The 24,350-nt window shown below is 45.6% G+C and overlaps 1 protein-coding gene across 2 annotated transcripts; it reads left to right on the top strand.

Moving 5' to 3' along the window:
- The first annotated feature begins 6,858 nt into the window (after window positions 1-6,858).
- LOC146181660 (uncharacterized) lies at window positions 6,859-21,829 on the top strand. 2 transcript variants are annotated; one of them, XM_084576660.1, is made up of 4 exons: window positions 6,859-7,006; window positions 17,818-17,850; window positions 18,025-18,073; window positions 21,569-21,829. In XM_084576660.1, the coding sequence occupies exons 1-4, from the start codon at window positions 6,951-6,953 to the stop codon at window positions 21,734-21,736; spliced, it is 306 nt and encodes a 101-aa protein (XP_084432786.1). In that variant the 5' UTR covers window positions 6,859-6,950; the 3' UTR covers window positions 21,737-21,829. The 2 variants fall into 2 exon arrangements, with proteins under 2 accessions (XP_084432786.1, XP_084432787.1); XM_084576661.1 differs by having other exon boundaries at window positions 17,818-17,887.
- The last annotated feature ends 2,521 nt before the right edge of the window (window positions 21,830-24,350 follow it).

Here is a 24,350-nt window from a genome sequence, read left to right as displayed (position 1 = left end):
AGGAACCACAATTACACCGGAGGAATTTTCGGAACCAGGACAATGGTTCACGAGCGAAGGAGGAAAGTACGTGCCGCTAGAGAAGAGCGGGCAGAAAACTGCGAAACAGCGAGCGCAGGAAAAGCAAGCACGCAGGAAAATGGCGGCCAAGTCGATCGAGCGTCAGCAGACGCGCATTCCAGATGGCGCCGAGAAAATTGTTCTCCGACCTCGTGGAGGCCTACTTAGGCTTACCAAATATGGAACAGCACATCTCACTGACATCATCAAAATGTCGGCGGGGATCAATCCACGCGAAGAGAAGGAAGATATAATAATTCCAAATATGAAGCAGCACTCCGTTCTGGTTATCACTACAAGTGCGGAGAGGAAGCTGAAGTACGTGAGCGTGAAACACCTCATGTTCGACGGTGAAAAAGTGGACACTTCTACCTACGTGGCCACCCCCGAGCATTGCGGCAAGGGAGTCATCCACGGGGTTACGCTCGGATATTCTGTCGAAGAAATTCTATACCGCCTAGATCGCAAGGACAACCCCGAGATTCGAGGCGCCCGCAGGCTGGGCAAAGATTTCAAGTCGATCTTCATTCTCTTCAAGGAGAAAGAAGTGCCAAGATGGATTTATCTCAACGGGACGCCGCACAGGTGCCAGCTATGCCGCAAAAAAATACGAAGTATGCGTCGCCTGTGGCCGACTCGGTCATCGCGAGGACGTGTGCCCGGATCCGACGATCGTCAAGTGCCGTGGCTGCGGCCTCGAGAACCCGTCAAGAGAACACAAATGTGAACCAACATGCCAGCTCTGCGGCGAAGGCCATGCACTAGGAGACCCCAAGTGTCGAGAACTTTTCCGCACTCCCTACGAAGTCAAGAAGCGACATTGGGAGAAGATGGAACATGCAGCGACGACTGGTGGGGGACATCAGAGTCGGAAAAGCGATCCGAAAGTAAAAGAAGACTTCGAATTCCGCGAGGACTCTTTCCCGATTCTGGAAACGAAACAAGGCAGACCACTGCCGCCGCCCAGAGACCGCTCCGATTCTTGTGCCAGGAGCCAGTCCAGGGGACGCTCAAGCTCAAGGGATACTGCCAACGCATGGAGACGAGGTAGGAGCAAGGAACGTAAGGGTGTGAGTTTTGCGGACAAGGTCTCCCAGGAAAATAATCACAGGGGTAAACGAGACGAGGAAATGGAGAAATTAAAGCAAATGATCGAAAACTTAACGGGGATAGTCGAATCGCAGCGGTCCGAGATCCAAAACTTAAAGAAATCACAGAGGCAGGCAATACCTCCTCCGCAACAACCCATTAGAGAAACGACCTCCCAAGCGGTACGTCAACAGCCGCAGGGACAGGATAAGATGGTCACAGAGCCGTCCCTCCCACTACCGGTGAAACGCAAAATTCAAGACACGGACCCTATTCAGGCTATGGAGAAAAGGATGGAAACTTTGGAAAGCTTAGATGCCAAGATGAGTGAATTTATGGATCTTAATCAACATCCAAATTCAAGCTGTCCTCGGGGCAGTTCAGAAACAGGCCGAGGAATGCCAAAGGTTAAGGAATGAGATGGCCGCCATAAACGGGTGGCAACAAAATATAGAACATGTCGTCTCGCAACTGCAAAATGGCCAGGCGCGCAAATGAAAATCAAATCTGGCAGTGGAACTGTCGCGGCTTCCGGCGCAAGCGGCCGATTCTGCAACAGTACCTTTTGCTATTAGATGAGACTCCATTGGCAATTGCTCTCCAAGAAACCGGGGGGCCCGCAAAATTGTCGGGATATCAGGCATTTCATAGTGGCAGGGGAGAGAAATCCTCGGTCACAACACTCGTGAAAAGAAACATTGCAGCCATTGAACACGATCTAGAGTCGAGAGAGATCGAGAACGTGTTTGTAAGAGTTTTAACCGGAAAACAGAAAGACCCTAGTCTATTCATTCTAAATTTATACAGCTCACCCAGGCAAAGGAAGGTGAGGTTCAGAGCTCTACTTCGCAAGGCCCTCAAAATTTCAAACAACCAGCCACTGTTGATAGTGGGGGATTTTAATGCACATCACCAGGAATGGGGGTACCCGCACCCGTGCCCAAAAGGTAGACAGCTGTGGGAGGATACGCATGACCTATGGCTCACTTTGCACACGGACCCCGAGAGCCCAACGAGGGTGGGCAATAGCGTCAGTAAGGATACATCCCCAGACCTAATATTCTCGAAAAACGTAAAAGGTCTAGAATGGCATAATTCGGATCAAAATTTTGGCAGCGACCACTACATAATTGTCTCCACACTGAGGAGAGGCGTTAAAACACGCCGGGCTCGCGCGTCGGCCGTCGTTGAGTGGGATGAATTTAGAGATATCAGGAGGGCTCAGGAACTAGAGTCCATCAGAAGCATCGAGGAATGGGCGACGGCGCTCAAATCGGACGTTAGAGAGGCAACAAAATTGCTCGAAGGTGATAACGCCCCGGAGATTGCGGACAGCCGTCTTCTGCATATGTGGGAAGCTAAGCAAAGCATAGAGCGTCGTCTCAAAAAGCAGAAATGGAACCGCAACCTCAGAAGAAGGATTGCGCGACATAATAAGGAAATCGAAGACTATACATTCAAATTATGGGAACAAAATTGGGACAACAAGTGTGACGAAATGGAGGGGAGCATGAACCTCTCCAAGACGTGGAGCTTCCTCCGGCACTTGTTGGACCCAGACAACTCGAAGACGCAATCTGGTATAAGATTGGCAAAAGTGAGGCACGCTTTCGAAGGGAACGATGATGATTTCATGAATAAATTAATTGAGACGTATGTGGGGGAAACTTCACGAACCCCACTTCCTGACTATGGTGGAGCGCCTAATGAGGCGTTGGACGCTCCCATCACAGAAGCGGAAGTGAGGGCGGAGATTGTCAGACTTAAAACGAAGTCGGCTCCAGGCCCTGACGGAGTAACGAACAAAATGCTCAGGAACCTAGATGATGACTCCATTAGGTATCTAACGGAGTATATGCAGGAATGTTGGGAAAAAGGCTAGCTCCCACAAGAGTGGAAGACGGCAAGCATTATTTTAATACCGAAACTAGGGAAGCCTCCTCAACTAGCAAATTTACGACAAATTTCCTTAACCTCATGCGTGGGGAAATTGATGGAGCACGTCGTCCAGACCAGACTGATGAGTTTCATGGAGCAGGGTGATCTGTGGCCACATGAGATGGTCGGGTTCCGTCCTCACTTTTGTACGCAGGACGTCATGCTCCAAATCAAACATGACATAATAGACTCAAAGTCTAAAGATGCGAAAGCAATTTTGGGGCTCGACCTCACGAAGGCTTTCGACAACGTAAAACATGAGGCGGTCCTGGAAGGGCTGAACAAGATTAATGTAGGTACCAGGACATATCGGTACATCAGGGACTTTCTGACGGGTAGAACGGCCTGCATGAAGTTCCAAACGCTGGAATCCCCCGCAATAGAGCTAGGGAGTAAGGGTACGCCCCAGGGATCAGTGCTGTCCCCCTACTCTTCAACGTGGCTATGAGGGAACTCCTGAGCAATGGGCGAAGCTCGAAGGATTAAAATTTAGTATATATGCGGATATCACCCCCTGGGTCAACCGGGGAAGTGATTCGTGCGTCGAAAACCTGCTCCAAGCCGCCACCGACATTATAGTCGATTACGCGGCAGAGAGAGGCCTAGCGTGCTCGCCGCAGAAATCAGAATTGTTTATATACATTCCGAAGCACTTAAGGTGCAAGGCACCGTCGGAGATCAAAATTAAAGTGGCGGGTAACGAGGTACCAATAGTCGAGCAAATCAGAATCTTGGGCTTGATTCTCCAGTCACACGGACATAATGGCGAGACCATCAAGAGGCCGGAGAATCACGCGATGCACACCCTGAGCCTAATTAGGCGGTTGGCCAACAGAGGCCGAGGGTTAAAGGAAAAATTTTGATGAAACTGATACAGGCCTACATCTTCAGCCGAGTGAGCTACGCAACGCCGTATCTAGATTTGAAAGCGGTGGAAGAAGAAAAAATTGTCACTAATGAGAAAATGCGTAAAAAGAGCGCTGGGACTGCCCATATGCACATCCACAGAGAGAGTGATGGTTCTAGGGGTACACAACACATGGGCAGAACTTGCGGAAGCGGTGCGAACCTCTCAAATTGAGAGACTTAGCACCACGAAGACAGGAAGAGTCATTTTGACGAAAGTTGGAATAAATCCGGATAGGGGTCCCACGGTCAAGGTGGAGGTAGCTAGAGAAGTCAGATAAAATTTGGTGATTCCCCCGCTGCCAAAAAACATCCACTCGGAATATAACAAAGACAGGAGGAAAAAACGAGCCGAAGCATTAGAAATTAGATTCGGCGAAATTTCGGAACATGAAGTGGCCTATGTAGACGCGGCGGGAGGTGGTGGCAGTTTCACGGTAGCAACGGTCGTCAGCGGCTGGAGCAATCCCGTGACAGCTGCCACTTTGCGCGGGCGGAGCATAGAAATAGCCGAGGAAACTGTGATCGCGTTAGCTTGCGTCGGAACGGAAGCGAAGTTTGTCATCAGTGACAGCAAAACTGCCATATAAAATTTTAGCAAGGGCAGGATCTCGCCCTTAGCAGCCAGAATCCTAGGCCAGAATAAGTTGGATAGGAAAATTCAAATAATTTGGACTCCTGCGCACGAAGCCGTCCCCGGCAACGAGGCGGCCCACAAGCTGGCTCGAGATCTCTACCGCCGAGCCGCTACAGGGCCACTTGCTGACCGAGGAAGCGGAGAGCGCTTGCTAAAGTATGGGGAGATCACGCAGCACTACAGATTGGATCGTAGACTGGTACCCCCACCAGACCCGAAATTAAACAGCAGACAAGCAGTGGCGTGGAGGCGACTGCAAACTTATACATATCCGCACCCGGTTATGGCGAACCACATGTTCCCTGAGGCTAGGAGTGACAAGTGCAATCTTTGTGGGGCGAGAGGGACCCTCGACCACATAATATAGGAATGCCCGTATTCTCCCAGGAGGATGAACAATATAGGCTGTAGAGACACCTGGGAGATCCTGCTGCGCAGCTCGGACCCTGAGCTCCAGCTCCTACTCGTCCAACTGGCTGAAGAGGCTGCTGGGACCCAAAACCTCCCGGCCTGCCTCTGAGGCGGCGGCACCCGCCCCTTGACCTGCGTGTCGGGGGGTGGGTAGATCACCTTATCTGTTGAACATTAAAGTTTAGTCCATCTATCCATCCAGGTGGTCTAAATTGCTCAATAGCCACTATGGCTTCTCTATCTCTCTCAGCCCTCCTTGCCCAGAGATCAAACAAAATATAGAACCCCGGGTGCTCAAATTTCTCAGTAACCTCTAAACTCCTATTTATCTCTGTTCACTTTAACTATCCTCCTTTCCCTGTTTTGAAGCGCAGTTCAGACGTCCACAGAAACGTGTGTGATTGAAACAGCTCCTTTTCTTTCCTGTAAACTAGTTTTTTTTTAATACAGGAATAAATTTAACGGCTGGATTTTCAGCTCCCATTCACCGTCTACCAAGACAATTCGACATCGCAATGTCGACCCGTTATCATTACAAACTTTTTGGAAACGCTCATGTGTTGTTTTAGTAAGTGTTACTTAAAATTAGTGAAAGGTGAGTAGGTACTAACTGTATATTTTTTATTTAGTCACAATGAGTAAAGTTAGTAGTGGACTGGGCGGTGCGACGTTTTCTGCAAAATAAATTCATTATTTGTAAACCCTAGCGTAGGGCTTCACCGTAAACCTTACTGTGTACAATTTAAGTGCCTGATCGTGCCGTACTTGAATAATAAAAACCATATTTTATCGGCTGCTTTGGACGAAGGCATTGTATATCGTTTTTCTTTTTGTTATTGCCTTATCTGGACACATTGTATTTCATGAAAACAAAATCAACAGAAATAACACGAACGTTATTTACATACGCTATTTCATATGAAACACCAAAATTCACGCATACGCAACAAAGAGAGCCACTTAGGAGGTTCTGCGGCAGCTTTTTGGATTGCCGAAAACCTGTCCACGCTTTTCCGAAAATAAATTCGGGCAGGCCTTGCGTCTTTATCACAATGGTAACCAGCCATTCTTCAACGCCATATGCAGTGGAGGCCCATGATGCATACTTAAATCAAATGGTACCTCATCGTTATTTTCTACGCTTAAGTACCGAATACCAGTTCAGTTCAGTTCAGTTGTTCAGTCATGTCCGACTCTTCGCGACCCTGTGGACCATGTCACGCCACGCTTTCGGGTCTCTCACTATCTTCCTAACATCACATAACTTCATCTGCAGTGCCTCGAGGATGCCATCTAACCATCGCGTTCGCTGCCTACCCCTTCTCCGGCGACCCTCAACCTTTCCCAACATCAAACTTTCTCCAGCGACTCCTCTCTTCTCATCAAATGACCAAAGTAGCTGAGCTCTAACTTTAGAATTTGACCCTTCAATGAGCAGTCAGGGTTTATGGTCGACAATATCGACTATATCGACTGATTTCACGCCGGTGCAAAAAATAAACTATATATGGTTGAGTTCGACATATGGAGTGTTTTGAAAAACAATGTATCTTCATTTTCTTGAAACTGATACACATGGAAGGCATTAAGACGCTATAAAGCGAATAATTTCTGAAGCAGCCTCAATAGATTTTCGCGATCTCTTCTATAATGCTAATTATGTGGCCTATACCTAGTTTTGAATATTTCGCTATGTGTTGAATTCACATTTATGACAATTCCTAGAAGCAAACATCATGAAATTTATTTTTGAAATTTATTATTCATGCAGATCTAGAAATTTGAGTGCGCATTACAATTATGAAGCGCATATCCTTGCCATGTAAAAAGAGAGGCATTATCTGCAGCATGCAGATATTTACTGACATTTCAGAACCACTGGGTGAAGGCAGGCAAGCTCGTTCTGTACATGAAGCCTAAACTATTGTTCTTCTGTGTCCTGTCGGCTGTGGTCATTGCGTCGGAGTAAGCAATTATTATTTCATAACTGCAATTGACTTTCCTTACAACAACCCGTACACGCAACGCAAACTACACTAACGCTTTAAGTGTGGGTCTCGATATTAGCCGTGTTCGCATTGCACATCTTGGGAATGTGCAACATCTTTTTAACAATACTAGTGTAAGCTCTGTGAAATCAATGCAGGAATTCCCCAGAGGCGGAGAGCTTCTGTTTGCGACTGTAGGAAGCAGGAAAAGATAATGCAAGGACTTGCTGCTGGCTTTGTAGCTGAGCCACCTCCGCTGCCTCGTGCGGATAGAGGTGAAAATAGAGGAGAAGAAGGAGAGAGAAAGACGGGCATCGCAACCGCCCACCCCCCACCCCCATTAGCAGTGTATAGAGGATGCAAGTCTATGATTATCATATAAAAGAGCGCACGTTATATAGGCGGCGTACAGAGGATGCAAGTCTAATGTTCATATAAAGAATCTCAAGTTATGACGCAAGGGTTATTCCGGGAATAGCAGGATTTACTTGACTATTTTTACTTAGGAAGAGCGCTTTTAATATTCTGGGCAGAGTAGATACCATGATGATTAATGACATTTTGAAGAATACTATTCCTGACTAGGAGTTTAAAAGGGAAAGACAATTTGTGGTAGCATTGCTTAACAGAAATAAAAAAATTGTGAATGTTGTAAAGCTGGTTGACGTGCTAGCCTCTAGATATGTCATTATTTCGTTTTTTGGATATGAACTGTATGTGGCTTCCACAGCAATACTTGACTTTCAGATGTAACAAAAGATTAACAAAGAATTAGCTATGTAAAAAAATTAGGGATTAGAAATTGAAAATTTCATTTTTCACAGAATTCTGAATTATTTCGTTTACTGCTTGTGTGTTCTGTTTTAGACGCGAGTATTATAAGGTCGTCGAAGCTAAATGTACCCATGTTTTAGTGAAAATGAAATGTTCCAGTGTACTCACGCCAAATGACGAATGTTTACTGCTCTGCTCTCTAGACTTCAAAAACCTTTTGAAATTAATATACTTGCTTCTAATGGGCAATGTGGAAAGTAATATCTTTTCTTCTCACTAACAAAGTCAAACATGAAGGTCTGGTTGCCTTTGATACAGATAGATGCCTTGAATAGGGCAAGCTGTTGGGCTAGTTGCTGTTGATTCATAATTCACATCGCTTAACCACAGAGACAGAGAAAGGAACCTGTGTTCTTCTTTAATACTTTCTTTTGTCCGTGTGATTAATCGTTATAAAATCATAGATACGAGTATATGCCGCCTTCAAACCACAGCCCCAATAAAAAAGATTTATTGATCATCCACCTGAAAGAATCGTATATGGCAAGCTATTTCTTCTTACCTTTCGCAATTTATATTGGTATACTTGTCAATACTGCAGGTATGCAAGGGCGCATGACCAAATTTTTAATGAATTTCTTTTAAACCTGCAGTGACTGAAATGAAATTCTCTTATAGAAGTAAATATTCAAATTGAGCTGATTCTACTACGTAATCATAAAGTTTCAGGAACTTCTATATACTCCTGATTATGTAAAGCAACTCTCAACCACTCTTCGTAATGTTTAGTCTGATAAATCATTGTGTCTTCGTAAAATATAGGCTGCGTTTGTTATATACATACCTCTTTGAACGAAATGCATAATACTGTGGTTTGTCTACTATGTAAACGTGTCGAACACTGAGAAAGCGCATGCGAATTTCTGATGCATCTATGACAGAAAAAAGTAATCCTTAAATGCAGAACCGAAATGCGAGTAATGTTCGAGATTTTATGTATTTAAATCCCCTACCAAACCTTTATGTTAAAAAATTGTGAAGAATTTCGCCTTCGCTAACAAAACATTTTTTTCATACGTCTGTCTTGCGGATGCGGTGCTGTGGGCGAGCATACCTCGCCACGCAAAGTATCGAAGGAAAAGCGGCAAGATAAAAGTTCTAGCTAGCCATAAATGAAGACTCTCGATAACTGCTGCCTTTTATTCCGCTCTTCCAATTACTCACAAAGGTTCCTTGCTGGAAGACAACGCGGTCTCAAACATTGAGGAACGATGCTCTTAAATTGTAAATGATGCATAATATTCTAAAAAATTTAAAAATATCTTTTCGAAGGACTTGCATACTGCACGCCAAACATATACAGTCGTGCCTCGTTAATACAGACACTTTGGCTTCCGCCCAAAACTGTCCATAGAGCGAGTCGTCAGTAATAACAAATCGAAATATTAGAAAAAAAAACGCTGAGGATGACATCTGCTTAGAGCTTAATGTAGGCCATAGATGGCGTTAGGAACTACACGAACATTACCCGAGTCACTGTTATGCTTCAAATTCTATGCAATTAAAAATATTCTGGTCCATTCGCATATTGTTCTCGATGGCATTTCATTAATACTGTAAGTTGCTTTACTTCTCCTTTTCATCTCCCACGAGACCCATATCAGCATTTAGTTGGTTGAAAGTTGCGGAATCCAACTTTTTACAAGGCGCAACCTGATGTCAGAGTTTTGTACTAGTGAATTCATGCAATACCAAAAATCATAGCGTGCATCGACTGCGCAAATTCGCAGTATGAAATATGAAACCCCAAACGAAAAGGGCAATCAATCAGTCATTGGCACTACGTTCATGTGGTGCCTGTCAACAAAATCATGAAGAGAAATTATCTTTGAAGCAGTGTAACGATTTAGTCTTCATGACTGTCCATATTAACGTACAAAAATAGATTGGCCTTTTTGGTATTTGTTCATTTTCTCTTTGTCCTTTGTGCGGACAGCGAGTTTCTATATTAACGATACGTAAACAAATGGAAAACGTTTCGTCCCCAGAAAAAACTGTTTATAATTCAAGTCGTCCATTTAACGGGGGTAGCATTAACGAGCACGACTGTATAGCAACAAGAGGCATGAATAACAGCTTTTTTGAAGCATTTAGAACCATTTTATGGTCAATGCAGAGAGATAAAAAAGGCAATTCTAATTTTACGCTCACAAGCGAAATCAGAAGCTGCACTGGCATTAAAACTTATTTCTCGATCACTTCTACGCAATTTGCAACCTGACCTCTGGAATAAACCTCGATATTGAATGACCACTACCACCTCTCTTAACCCTTTGAGGGTTTTTGCCGTACATGTATGGCGGCGGTTTTCCGTCCCGCAAGGTTTTTGCCATACCGGTACGGTTTCAATCTTCCGTTTGAAATTTTGTGCTCTAATGACGGCGCATGCTCACTGGGAGATTATGCCACCTCCTAGGGCTTATAAGAAGCGCTTGAAATATATGGTGCTGCCTTCTTGTGAAGATAAACAGAAGTGATTCCTATCTGCAGCCTGGTCAGCGGCAACGCCGCCGCCCTATCGCGGTTTCAGTTTCGCGACCTGATCGTAACGAAGGCGGAAACTTAACTTTATTTCTATCTGTATGGGTGCTTCGGTGCAGAGGATAAACAGAACTTATTCCTAGCTGCAGCTTTGTGGCCCGGTCAGCGGCAAAGCGCTTGCATGGTTTCGGTTACACCCCCTCCTCCCCTCCCTTCTCCTGTGATCGCAATAGAGGCGAGCAAAACTTGATTTTTATCTTTAAGGCCACTCTCGATGCAGGGGCATCAGAAACCGATTTCCATCTTTATTGGGGCTGCTGTTAGCTTGTTTATCATCGACGCTTACGAAGTATTCCTGCTCTCCTTGTGGTTTCCTGAGGTTCCTGAGTTTGCACTCTGGAGCAACGTTGACTCCAAAATACGGTTCTCAATAATTTTCTACAACATTTCCTTCACTTTGCTCATATTGAACTTTCAAGATCTTGAATAAACTAATTTGACCATCTGGAGAAGCTTTTTTTTTTTTTCAGAACAATTCGACCCTCAAAGGGCTAAGTAATTTTAAGTTCTAAATACTCGATGCATATTCACGTTTAGTGCGGATAAACGTTTCACATGCGATTAGTCTGACAATCGGTGAAGGAATTGTGAGCGATCGTCTGATGAATCCAAATGATTTAAAAATGTTACCAGCATGACGTCGTGTGCTTTGACAAATTTAGATAACTGGTTATTCCGATGCAAAGATAGTTTTATGATTCTACTTTCCGAGAGCGCGGCTTTGTTTAGCGTGTATGAAAAGTGTAGGCTTTATTGTTAGCGGGACACGTGTATAAATTTTCATTCCATTTCATTCATCTTTGTATGCAAAAGCTAATCGCCAATTTTGGATTAGGATACTGTCTTTCGAAAGCGATTGCTGCTCATCGTTAATAGAAATAAGGAGGCAAAGAATGCAATCACCTACAAAGAGACAAATGCGTGATAAAACTCCAGCAGGAAGGTTTGGTCGGATTGTATGGTTTAACGTCCCAAAGCAACTTAGGCTATGAGAGATGCCATAGTGAAGGACTCCTGAAATTTCGACCACCTGGGGCTCTTAACGTGCTTTGACATCGTACAGCAAACGAGTGCCTTGTTCTCCGCCTTCACTGAGTTTCTTGCACAAGTAATGAATTTCATGCACAGGCCCACACGGCGGGCCAGGAGCCAAAGGAGTACGAGATAGCCATGCGGGTAGTGTACGTCTCGATGGCGATGATTTTAACGATGTATTTGGTCAATCTGAGAAGATGTGAGGCTAACCAGAGCAATGTTTCTGGCAGCGTCGGCGCGTGCTATGGCATCGGATGCATTACTGCTGGCATGGTCTTCAGCAGGAAGCATACTGTTGAAAGGAAGCAGATAATCATGGCTAAAAGAGATAACAGGGTTAATAGGAACGAATTGTATTCAAATGTGACGAATCGTAAATTGACATACAAGTCATGACAGTAACCCCAAACACACATGGACAGCATATCCGTAAGCTTTCGGGGAAGGCACTCAGTAAGGCCCCTTGTTTAGGATTGATAGGCCGTCGAGAAATTGTGGCGAGTAGAGCATAACTGCAACAAATCTTCAACAACTTTAGAAATGAAGCAGGAGCCTTGATCAGTTAGCAGTTGACGGGGAGCCCCATGAAGCAGGATGACGTCGTGAAGAAGGAAATCAGCGACGTCGTAGAGTAGACAGAGCTGGTCGGCATCACTCGCGTAATAGCGTAAAACATGCAATCAGTGGCGACCACGATCCATCTCTTCCCCGAAGTCGAAGTCGGGAATGGGCCCAAGGATGTGAAGACCGATGAGCGACAATGGGTTAGGAGAAACTTCGATTGTTTGCAGATGACCACTAGGCTAAAGCTGCAGCTTCTTCCTATGCTGGCAGAGGTCAGAAGCTGCAACAAAGAAGTGAGCAGAGCGATAAAGGCCTGGCCAGAAAAGTTACCGGCGTACACTATCATACATGCGAGACACTCCGAGGTGCCCTGATGTAGCGACGTCATGAAGTTGGGCTAAAATAGCAGAGCGGAGAATAGTAGGAACAGTGAGCAAAAGGTCCCAACAATCTGGGCGCAAGTTGTGTCGCAACAATGTATCGTCACGCCGCACGAACGTACTGATGGAAGGGTTTGGTTTGGTTTGGTTTGGTTTGTAGGGTTTAACGTCCCAAAGCGACTCAGGCTATGAGAGACGCCGTAGTGGAGGACTCCGGAAATTTCGACCACCTGGGGTTCTTTAACGTGCACTGACAACGCACAGCACACGGGCGCCTTGCTTTTCGCCTCCATCGAAAAGCGGCCGCCGAGGCCGGGATTCGATCCCGCATCCTTGGGAGCAGTAGCCGAGCGCCGTAACCACTGCGCCACCCCGGCGGGGCGCACTGATGGAAGGATCGGAGTCGTTGGTGCGCAGCTTGTCTATAATGGGTCGTATGGAATGGTCAAGACGCTTTTCGGCACCGATGTGCAGAAAGTGTATGATGGATATCACGTAGTCGTCACCAGTACAGTCATCTAATTCAGGAGGATTGATGGAATGGCGGGACAAACAGTCAGCGTCTTGATGCAATCGGCCTGACTAGTAGACATTATCAAATGCCTATTCCAGTAAGTGCAAGGCCCAGCGACCTAAGCGCCCGGTAGGGTCCTTAGGTGGCAACCAACACCAGGCATGGTGGTCTGTCACTACGCAAAAAGGCCTCCCAAACAAATAAGGGCGGAATTTAATCAATGCCAAAAGAAGTGCTCAAATTCCAGTTCGCAATTGAATAGCTGCGCTCAGATGGGGATAGCAGGTGGATGGCGTAGGCAATACACGGGAGGCGCCATGCTGAGACTGGGCAGGAACAGCGCCATTTACATCTCCACTGGCGTCGTTTCGAAGAGGCGAAAAGGCTGAAATGGGTCAGGAGAAGTGGAGAGGTGAGGGCCAAAACCCGGGCTTGAAAGGCGCGAGCTTCATCAGGGCCTAAAGAGAAAGGAACGTTCTTCTTGAGGAGGGCGGTGTGCTGACGGGCAACGTCGGCAAAGTTGTGGATGAACAGTCGGAAATAGGAACACGAACCAAAGAAACTGCGCACAGCAGTTGTGGAACGCGGTTCGGGAAATCCCGGATGGCAGGGACTTTACCAGGATCAGGCAGGATTCCTGTGGCGCCCACAAATTGGCAAGGAAATCAATCTGGCGTTAGTAGAAGCTTCAATATTTTAATTCAGCTAGAGACGAGCACTGCGGATGACGGAAATGATCGTAGAAATACGAGCGAGGTGGGTTTCAAACGTCGGCGAGAATCCTACGTAATCGAGGTGGGACAAGCACCTGGTCCATTTGAAGCCATGCAGGAAAGAGTTCATGATACGCTCGAAGGTCGTGGGAGCATTCCAGAGGCCAAAAGGTATAACTTTGAATTGGTACACGCCATCAGCAGTAACAAAAGCGTTTTTTTTTTCGCGATCAACTTCGCCTACCGCTATTTGTCAGTATACTGAACTCAAATAAGTTGATAAGAAATATCTGGCTCCATGCAGGCAGTCCAGCGCGTCGCCTACTCGGGGCGAAGTGTGAACGTGTTTCTTGGGGATCGCATTCAGGTGGCAGTAATCAACATATTACCTTCAACTGACATTTTTCCTTTTCACTAAGACTACAGGTGATACTTGTGGACTGCTAGAATGGCTCGATAATGTTCGCTACCCTCTTGTCAACTTCTGTCTGTATGATTTGGCGCTCAAAAGGCGATACAAGGTACGGCCGGCGGTGGACCAGGGTAGCATCGCCGGTGTTAATGCTGGTTGGTTGGTTGGTTTGTGGGGTTTAACGTCCCAAAGCAACTCAGGCTATGAGAGACGCCGTAGTGGAGGACTCCGGAAATTTCGACCACCTGGGGTTCTTTAACGTGCACTGACATCGCACAGCACACGGGCGCCTTGCTTCTCGCCTCCATCGAAAAGCGGCCGCCGAGACCGGGATTCGATCCCGCGTCCTTGGGAACAGTAGTCGAGCGCCGTAACCACTGCGCCACCCCGGCGGTGCGTCACAACAGAAGTTTGGGCAGAGGACAGTTGCCGAAATCCAAGATGTCCTTGTTGGAATCCAAGAGTTGTGAAAGGGGGCATGGATGTGGTTTGGTGGCAAATTCGTAGCAATAATTGCAGACATAAGATAGGAATGAGAAGTTGTCGAGAGCTGGGGTGTACAATGATCAGATTGGCGTTCAGGAGCGACAGCAGAAAGTGTTACTTGATGAGTGGAAATAGGCCTGCAAGTGCGATGCCTTGGGCGCAAGACTTGGGCAACGACGCTTAATTTAAGAATCGGAAGGTAGGTGCGGTTGGCGCTGAGGGTGACGAGGGTGTGAGGAGTGATGTAATCATGATGCAGAACAACATCAGTAACAGGGCAAGTAAGGTAGGCGCCATCAGGAACAAGGGGGAACGTAGAAATTGTAACATTAATTGCGGCTTCGGGCGCAGGGGAACAAATTCAGCAGAGCGAAGACGGGGCACCCGAGAGGCGCTGTCGTAGCAGTGTGGGAGATCAAAACGTAGAAGAGCGGCGGCGCAGCTGACAAGGGCATCATAGCCGGTCAAAAATATATGCCAAGAAACATGGTGACGAAAGCAGTCAATTAGAGTGAACAGCACAGGAGTAATGTGGTCGGCAATGTAAACACGAGCTGTGCACATTCCAGCGTCAGCAGTATGTGTGTGTGTGTGTGTGTGTGTGTGTGTGTGTGTGTGTGTGTGTGTGTGTGTGTGTGTGTGTGTGTGTGTGTGTGTGTGTGTGTGTGTGTGTGTGTGTGTGTGTGTGTGTGTGTGTGTGTGTGTGTGTGTGTGTGTGTGTGTGTGTGTGTGTGTGTGTGTGTGTGTGTGTGTGTGTGTGTGTGTGTGTGTGTGTGTGTGTGTGTGTGTGTGTGTGTGTGTGTGTGTGTGTGTGTGTGTGTGTGTGTGTGTGTGTGTGTGTGTGTGTGTGTGTGTGTGTGTGTGTGTGTGCGTGTGTGTGTGCGTGTGTGTGTGTGTGTGTGTGTGTGTGTGTGTGTGTGTGTGTGTGTGTGTGTGTGTGTGTGTGTGTGTGTGTGTGTGTGTGTGTGTGTGTGTGTGTGTGTGTGTGTGTGTGTGTGTGTGTGTGTGTGTGTGTGTGTGTGTGTGTGTGTGTGTGTGTGTGTGTGTGTGTGTGTGTGTGTGTGTGTGTGTGTGTGTGTGTGTGTGTGTGTGTGTGTGTGTGTGTGCGTGTGTGTGTGTGTGTGTTCGTGTTTCCAGCGGTGCTCAACTATAGGTGCCCTACGTGCTGTAGCTGAATTCATTTCCCAAGAACACCCACATTTTACTGAACCGTGCTCACGAATTCTAAAGCAGTGATTCAAAATCTGAAACCTGCACTACTCCACGGGTCACATGACCGACTAGTTGCAGAGATCCGCCAACTGTAACATGGTGCATATCGAAAGTTCGAGATATTATTTTTCAGTGCTTGCCATGACGCTGCGGCATCAGTTAAAACCACCAGGCGGAGGAGGCTGCTCGATCTGCTCTCAACGACGGAGTTACACTCAAGATCAACATATCGAGGCTTGATACAGATTTTGCGTTTCGCTCTTTGCCCTGAAGATCACACTTTCAGCCCGGAACACGCGGGAGTTTTGCAATCGCCGCCTCAGGGAACTGGACACTGCAATGCGCTTTCGCCTTCCCCATACGATAGCGCGTCAAAAAGCAACGTTGCTGTGCCGTTTATAGCTTCACGTTACTTTCACGAACAAATATGCTTTCTAGATTAGAACGGCCATTAGCCCTGCCTGTGAAAATTGTGGCTGTGAAGCGAAAATAGAACATCTCCTGTCTAAAGGTCCTGCATTTGATATCGAAACGTAAGAACTGAGTTGTGCGCTCGACTGCCTCGATCTTCACCTTTAAAGAATGATAACACCCTTGGTTCGTGGCACGACAGTCGTTTGCCTTCAAGGCATACAGCACAGTTTATTTATCTATCAGCCACCGACTTAAGTGACAAACTGTGAAGGTGCTTCGCTTCTCTTTTCTCTTCCCCTCTTTAATTCCATGAACCGCTTTCCCCAGTATAGGGTACCCAACCGGAGGCCTGTCTGGTTGACATGCCTGCCTTTCCTCCCTACACGCGACGCTCACGTACTGGTATTGCACCTCAAAGACAAAAGAAAAATCAAGGTCGCTGTCTAACTTCAACGTGTAGAGGAAGCCTGAATGTTTGCTTGACGACACTTTAAAATTTAACTGGGCACCGATGCCCGACGTTACAGCTTACGACAATGCGACGGAGAATACTAGCAGAGAGTATAGTTGGGTATGCCATACAATTAGCCTCGCTGACCGAGTGAAAACCTCGTACTACTCTACTTTGATACATATAACGTCCTCTGCTGCCTTGAGCCCCAATACACGTTCTAAAAGAGCATTGATGACTGAATCTTTTATGTATCCCAAACTTTTGAAACATCGAGTCATGTTCTTTAATGGGCGGGAGGGGGAAGTAATGTCGCGAAACTTTGTAGTGCTTTTTTTTTTTTTGTTTCTGACCGCCGTTTACCAGCGACCCTATCACTTTGCTGGTATGCACAGCAATATGTATTCATTTTGCTTATGCTTGATGTCGCTGACTGGCGGCTTTATTATTGTCTTCGTCGGGCAAGACGCGCCTGGTTGTCTGTCGAATGATTATAGCTAGCTGTGTATGTTTCCACAGTGTTCCAGGATGTTTCTGTTATATTTTCCTGGTTTATCTAGATGTTTCTTCGCAGACTTTATATTTCAGCGCTGTGGAATGCGTAGAGCATTAGTAGTTCGAAGACCGACGAGCACACTTGCTCTATCTTTATCGTCAATATGCTGTTCCTTCCAGGGCACAAGATAGCCACTAAAGAGTGAAGTTCAACACCAGTCTCTTGTACTCCTGTTTTCGCCATTTTCACGATTACGATGCATCGTATATCCCTGGACATCACTTCCAATCTGAAAACAAAGCAGACCATGTGCCCCTCGCAAGCGGGGAACCGCACTCACAGTGACGAAGGTTCTCTGGAAAGTCGCTACCCCTGTCACGGCCACACTGAGCGTGAAACGTTAGTTAAAAGTCGTTGGGCGCTATCTTGACCACGAGGTACGCTCTGTGTTTGTCGCAAAGTGACATGTACTGCATATGCCTCATTTCGTGCAAAATTCAGGTGCTGCTTGTGCTCTAACGTGCGAAATAGGCGCTTCATAAAAAGACTCTTCACGGCCATGAATCATGTGTCGTAGGAACCTATAGCTACTCATCTTCCCCACTGAATTTAAAACTAGCTGCCTCGAAGCGAAGGTGTATAGAATTTATAGTATCTAAAACCATACCAAAAGTTTTATTTTGTTGCAGCCAGTAAGTTAATGGCAGAAATCTTATTGGATACTTGTGTCTTTCAGATGCCAGCCGACAAAAGGAGTGACACCAAGAAAGTAAGAGTGAACTTTTCAAAACTTCAAAACCTCACAGGTTAGCGGAAAGTAAACTGAGGTTCCAGAATACACTGTATGTTTGGCCACTTTGCTCAGACTACCAGTTAACAAAGTTCAATATCAACCTAACATCACGGCCATTCCTGGTTTCAGTGCAGCTTTTATTATTTTCAGAAAACATCATCAAGTCAAGCCACCACGGCAGCCTTACTGCCCACCCGAGGTATGGAAAATCCAAGTGACTATTCCTGGCAAGATCTCTGCTCATTGTCACCAGACCTGCTACCAATACCGCAGAACAAATGCTTCTCTAACTTCTCTCCTGGGGGTACTGTCCTCTGTCAGATGCGCTGCTCTTATTCGTAAACACATCATCTCATGCGTAAATACTTAAGCCTCTGCTAATACTGTCTTACTTGGGCGCGCTCTATCGTGTAAATAATATTGATTATCCCAAATTCTTACATGCCATGTTTAAACCAATGTCATCTTTTCACTAGCATGCTAATAATGTGGCTTCTTTTATAGACTTAGTATGATTTCTTGCAGTTTTTAAGGTTACAGCATTTACGTTCCTTTCTTTACCTGCTGAGTTTTTCGCCAGTGTATTTTTTTATAATATAGTTGTACTATGGTCCCATGAAGATGATTGCAAGTGAAATGCTGCTCTTGTATACTTTATTGAATTGACATTGTATATTTGAGAGCAAGGGTGAAAGGTATTTCACTCCCTTCAGATTTTCCTAAATTTATTTGCTTCGTCTAAACATGCTAGCATCACGTGGCGGCTGCGTTCCGATGGAGGCGAAACGAAGTGGCGTCCGCGTGCTGTGCGATGTCAGCGCACGTTAAAGATTCCCAGGCGGTCGAAATTACTCCACAACCCTCCACTACGGCTCCTCTTTCTCTCTTTCCACTTTCGCTCCCACCTTCCTCCCTTCCCTTACGGCGCGGTTGAGGTGTCTACACACAAGTGTGACAGATACTGTGCTTTTCCTTTCCTGTGAACCAATTATTATTATTATTATTATTATTATTATTATTATTATTATTATTATTATTATTATTATTATTATTATTATTATTATTATTATTATTATTATTATTTCGAGCGTCAAACTTTCTATGATCTAATGTTCAAAGAAAAGTGAGGGCGATGAACATTACAGTAGTTTTGCGAAAAATAATATTTACAGCGACAGTTTTCTTTTCCGTGCTCGTGTCAATAAAATTCCGTTTCTTTCCCCTCTATCACCTACTTCAAAAGCTTATTTCACTAACGAGGTCAGGCATATAAACATATTAGAATTGTTGTCACCAACTGTATCTAACCCTAGATTATGAAGTTTTCACCAAATTTCGATTTAAAAAGCTTCTGGCAGGGCATATACGTCTGTATACCATCTATTATCTTCCACATTGTCTTTTTTTCTGTAATGAACTAAGCTTCCTGTGTGGTCACCCTTGAAATCTTGATGGATCATCACATTTGGCTGACGTACACTCCGATAACGTAACAAATCAATTGTTGTGTAGCGTTCACACAATTTTGAATGTTACATGTGTATAAGAGGATGAAAATAGCCGTGGTAAAACAATGCTTGTGGAAAGTTTTTCCTGGTTTCATGCGATATCACTGGTTTGCACGATTTTCTCTCTTAGCTGCATTCTCAGGTGAGTGAGTGAGTCAACTTTATTGTCCGACAGAATAGGCTCTTTTCTACCCCAGGTCCTCCCTCTAGAGGAGAGGCGCCTTGGGGCAGGTGAGAATACGCTTCAGATGCTGTCCAAAATCATCTGGATCTCGCCGGCCTCTTCATCCAGTCGAACCGCTAGTAGCTGGTGTTCCAGGGTTGGGCTTTTCAGCAAAGCCTCCCAGGCTTCTCTACTATCAATTTTGTTTGCCCTGCCTGGGAATGCAAACACTTCCATATTTTATTGTTTAGGTTGCCCCTCTGCACGGAAATCCTGCAGCTCTCACCTTCAGAATCTTGGAATATATATTTAATTAAAAATACAATCGTTGAAGTCCCGCCGTGGTGTTGCAGTGGTAAGGTGCCCGACTACTGTGCTGAAGTACCCGGGTTCAATCCTGATCGCCGGCGGCTGTGTTTCGGTGCTGGCGAAACAAAGAGGCGTCCGTGTGTTGTGCGATGTCAACGCACGTTAAAGATCCCCAAGTGGTCGAAATTTCCCCGTAGTCCTCCTTTTCTCTCTTTACACTTTCACTCTCATTTTTCTCCCTTCCCTTACGGCGTGGTTCAGGTGCCACCAGAAACAAGTGTGACAAATACTGCGCCTTTCCCTTCCTGTGAACCAATTATTATTATGAGCTGTACGTTCAATTTTTATTCCCAATTTATTATTTAGCGGCAATTAATTATACATGCAATTAGTGAAGTGCAATTGATTCAGTATAACCCATCCAAATATTACTTGCTGCCGCAACATTAAGGTCACTTTTTAACAATTGACTTATTAGCAATCATTATTTATCTCTTAGTGATAATCATGTGCAAGTACATTCAACATGAGCGTCCAATATTACGTGACTTGATGCACAAGCGTAATGTATTATTTTTAAATAATGGTTATCATTTCATACATGTGATTTATCCTGCGCATATATATTCAACTTGGATATGTGAGCTTTCCAATGATATAATGTTTACGAAGAGATTATAGGCTATACAGAATATAATCTCGTGTTGATATGGGTTCACTGAAAGGTTTAACTTTAAAGCTAGTTTGCAGGCCATAGAGACGCAGTGCAACTCTTCTCCCCTTTTGCATGTTGTAGAACTTCGCTCTGATAATCAGCGGTGTTCTACATTGCTTGGTAGTTCATATGTATACTGTCATGTAGTTGTCATATGTATATTGTCACGTAGTTGTCATATATGTATATTGCCACGTGGCAATATTTTCTATGATCGAGTAGACCATAAGAAATAATGGCTCTTCCTGTGGTTGACTCAAGTTGAGAAGAATGCTCGTATATTATAAACTACTATCTCTGTAACTTGCCCTTGTTTTACTTAGAGTAACATAAAGCTTATACTTGTATTTATATACCCCTGGACCACTTCCATAAACTGTTACAACAAGGCTAGTGTTAAGGCTATATCAGTTCCCGTGCTCATACAATCTTCTGGCAGTCCTTACTGAAAGGCATGTGTCGTAGAGTAGAAACAATCACAATAAAAAAAAATCCCACTAATGCTTGGAATAGCTACTTGCTGGTGTTATGAGGAGAAAATTATCTGTTCCTCAGCTCTTCTGATAAAAACCACATTTTAGTAACAAACACATTTTTGAATTCAAATACCCTCGCCATCTTCGTTTTCGAGACAAGCGCTGAAGCAGCACAACTTGTGACAGAACTGGAAAAAGGGTTCTTCCACTGCAGCCGTTTATGTCACATTCATCAATTTTTTTTCGCGGCTAAGCTGGAGGTAGAAATTTTAATATTTTATTCTCCGTTAAGTAAAAGATGTGCACTTTTTGTATGCAGTCAGCCAAAACTAGCTGGGCAATAATCGTAAATACTCCGTACGCAATGTCTTGTGGAATGCAACGTAGTACTATTGAAGTGTATACGTTTCAGTAAGTGAAGTCCTAAATTTTCAATACCAAGTGAGCATGGAGTGCAAATGTGAAGTTCTTGGAAAGCGTTTTCAGCTGCTAACTTAAAATACTATTCTGTATTTATTTGTAGTGTCCAGCTCGGGCTAGGCCAGGAATCCGCTGCGGTCCTGACTGTTTATGCGTGGCTAACCCTCCTGGAGTACTTAAAACACGACTTCCTTGCATATGGTCTCCAGCAAGTGAATTTGACCGAATTCTTTGGAAGGATCAAAGCGTAAAAGCCCGACGAAAGCATTGAAGTTGGAGTGGTGAAAAAATATTTGTTCTCAATATATATGCCCAAGCTGCACAACTGTAAAAGGCAAGAAAATAAAAGGGTTAATAAAACGCACCCGTCAGCGAATGTGGCTGGTATTTTATTTGCGATAGCAATTAGAAAGATTATATCTGCGGTGCCTGCAAAAGGCGCCATCAATTCACAGGTACGCAAAATAGATGTGCACTCGCAAGGAACTAGCTTTGCTGAATGTCAATTGCTCGATTACCTTCAATTTCATGTAGCCTCTAAATTTTTCTGTCCTATCAATATGCAGCGCTATATGGTGCGAACTTTACGGTAGCAACAAAAATCACTAATCACCCTTAGGTTCCATAGTACGAAACGTTTCGCAAGGGTACAGTTGCTTCAACAGCAAAATTGTGATGAACTAATATTTATCGGATACCGTAAAATTGTCGGAAGAAAATCATTTTTTTCAACAGGTCTTCATATACGCAGTCGAAAGTTTTGCTATTTAGCTTGAAATGGATAGCCGTTTTTTTTTCTCAAGAAAAGTTTAAACAACTTCACTAACCACGTGTCAATAGGTCTAATTAATGTCTTTAAAACCACATCTCCAAATATTGAACCAATGCCTTAAGATACTGCAAAAAATGAGCGCCAGTTTTGTTTCTAATGAGATCATGAAGTATCCGGCGAGAGGAGAAGACAATATAAAAAAGAGTTTTTTTTTGCTTCGTTACAATAATGGTTGCTTGGCTACTATTGTCTTAGAACGTTTTTATATTACGCATTGTTTGCGTATATTGTCGCTGGTGTAAATCCACGACATTCTTTTGACACAGGAGGACAGCAGAGAACCCATCTGCGATGGTGTCTGGAGACTCAAAGTAACAATTTAAAGCCCGAGGCGGCGGAACTTAAAAATCACTCTATCCTAAAACTGGGGGAAAATACACGCAGAAGTGAGAGAAAAAAAAGTAAGACACGCAACGCACAAGGAAGATATAAAAAAGAAAAGGAAAGTCCGCTTAATGCTCCGCCAGGGTGTTGCAATGGTAAGACGCCCGACTACTGTGCCGGAGTTCCCGGGTTCGAACCCGACCTTGGCGGCTGCGTTTCGATGGAGGCGAAACGAAGAGGCGTCCGTGTGCTGCGCGATGTCAGCGCACCTTAATGACCCCAGGTAGTCGAAATTCCTCCGTAGCCCTCCACTACGGCTCCTCTTTCACTCTTTCCAATTTCACTCCCACCTTCCTCCCTTCCCTTACGGCGTGGCTGAGATGTCCACAGAAAACAAGTGAGACAGTTACCACGCCTTTTCCCTTCTTATAAATCAATCAGTTTTAATGTCCACTCAGTGTTCGTCAACTTAGTGGTGGTGGTGCGGCCAGCGAAGTAGTGTGGCTGGGCGACTGTAGAAAGAAGGAAAGGAAAATGCATGGTCCTGCTACTAGCTCTGTAGCTGAGCCACCTCCGCAGCCTGATTGATTGCTTGATTCACAGGAAGGGTAAGGCGTGGTAACTGTCTCACTTGTTTCTGTGGACACCTCAACGGCGCAGTAAGAGAAGGAAGGAATTTGGAGTGCAAGTGGAAAGAAAGAAAGAGGAGCCACAGTGGATGGCTACGGAGTAATTTTGACCACCTGGGCATCTTTAACGTGCGCTGACATCGCACAACACACGACGCCTCTTCGTTTCCCCTCCATCGAAACCTCTGCTGCCTCGTGTGGACAGAGGGGGAAATAGAGAAGAATGAAACAGACAGAAGAGGGAGAGAAAGACGCGCGTCGCTACAACCGTCGTCCACCACCGAAGCGGTAGCGGGTGCAGATGGCCTAGGACGGATAAAAAATCGGTAGCAGGTTAGCCCCCGGCGGCAGGCGGATGTGACCTACCAGTCCCAACCCCGTAGGGCGAGGAGCAGCCACTTTCGTAGTATGGATGGGCGTCGGCGAAGCCGGTGCTTCTGGGTGCGTCTCGAATCGAGGTTACGGGTCAATGACCGCTCTACAGCAGGCCCCTGCTCTGCAGCTTGGATCCGTAAGCTACGCATGTAGGCGTCGGCGAAGAAGGTACTTCTGGGTGCGTCCCGAATCCACGTCTAGGAGGAACGGCCGCTCTACAGCAGGCATCTGCGATGCAGCTTGGATCTGTAAGCTACACATCTGGACGTAGGCGAAGAAGGTACTTCTGGGTGCGTCCCGAATCCACGTCTAGGAGGAACGGCCGCTCTACAGCAGGCATCTGCGCTGCAGCTTGGATCTGTAAGCTACACATCTGGACGTAGGCGAAGAAGGTACTTCTGGGTGCGTCCCGAATCCACGTCTAGGAGGAACGGCCGCTCTACAGCAGGCCTCTGCGCTGCAGCTGAGATCCGTAAGCTACACATCTGGACGTAGGCGAAGAAGGTACTTCTGGGTGCGTCCCGAATCCACGTCTAGGAGGAACGACCGCTCTACAGCAGGCATCTGCGCTGCAGCTTGGATCTGTAAGCTACACATCTGGACGTAGGCGAAGAAGGTACTTCTGGGTGCGTCCCGAATCCACGTCTAGGAGGAACGGCCGCTCTACAGCAGGCATCTGCGCTGCAGCTTGGATCTGTAAGCTACACATCTGGACGTAGGCGAAG

The sequence above is a fragment of the Amblyomma maculatum genome, chromosome 8 (assembly GCF_055883805.1).
Source record: "Amblyomma maculatum isolate TAMU_Amacu chromosome 8, ASM5588380v1, whole genome shotgun sequence".
Taxonomy (NCBI): Eukaryota; Metazoa; Arthropoda; class Arachnida; order Ixodida; family Ixodidae; genus Amblyomma; species Amblyomma maculatum.
This window is presented reverse-complemented; position numbering and strand designations above follow the sequence as displayed.

Excerpts from the sequence above, each read along its gene's own strand:
- LOC146181660 (XM_084576660.1), top strand. The coding sequence starts at position 6,951 with ATGAAGCCTAAACTATTGTTCTTCTGTGTCCTGTCGGCTGTGGTCATT. Across the intron at positions 17,851-18,024 it reads AAAGGAGTGACACCAAGAAA|AAAACATCATCAAGTCAAGC; the intron begins GTAAGAGTGAAC and ends TATTATTTTCAG. Across the intron at positions 18,074-21,568 it reads AGCCTTACTGCCCACCCGAG|TGTCCAGCTCGGGCTAGGCC; the intron begins GTATGGAAAATC and ends ATTTATTTGTAG.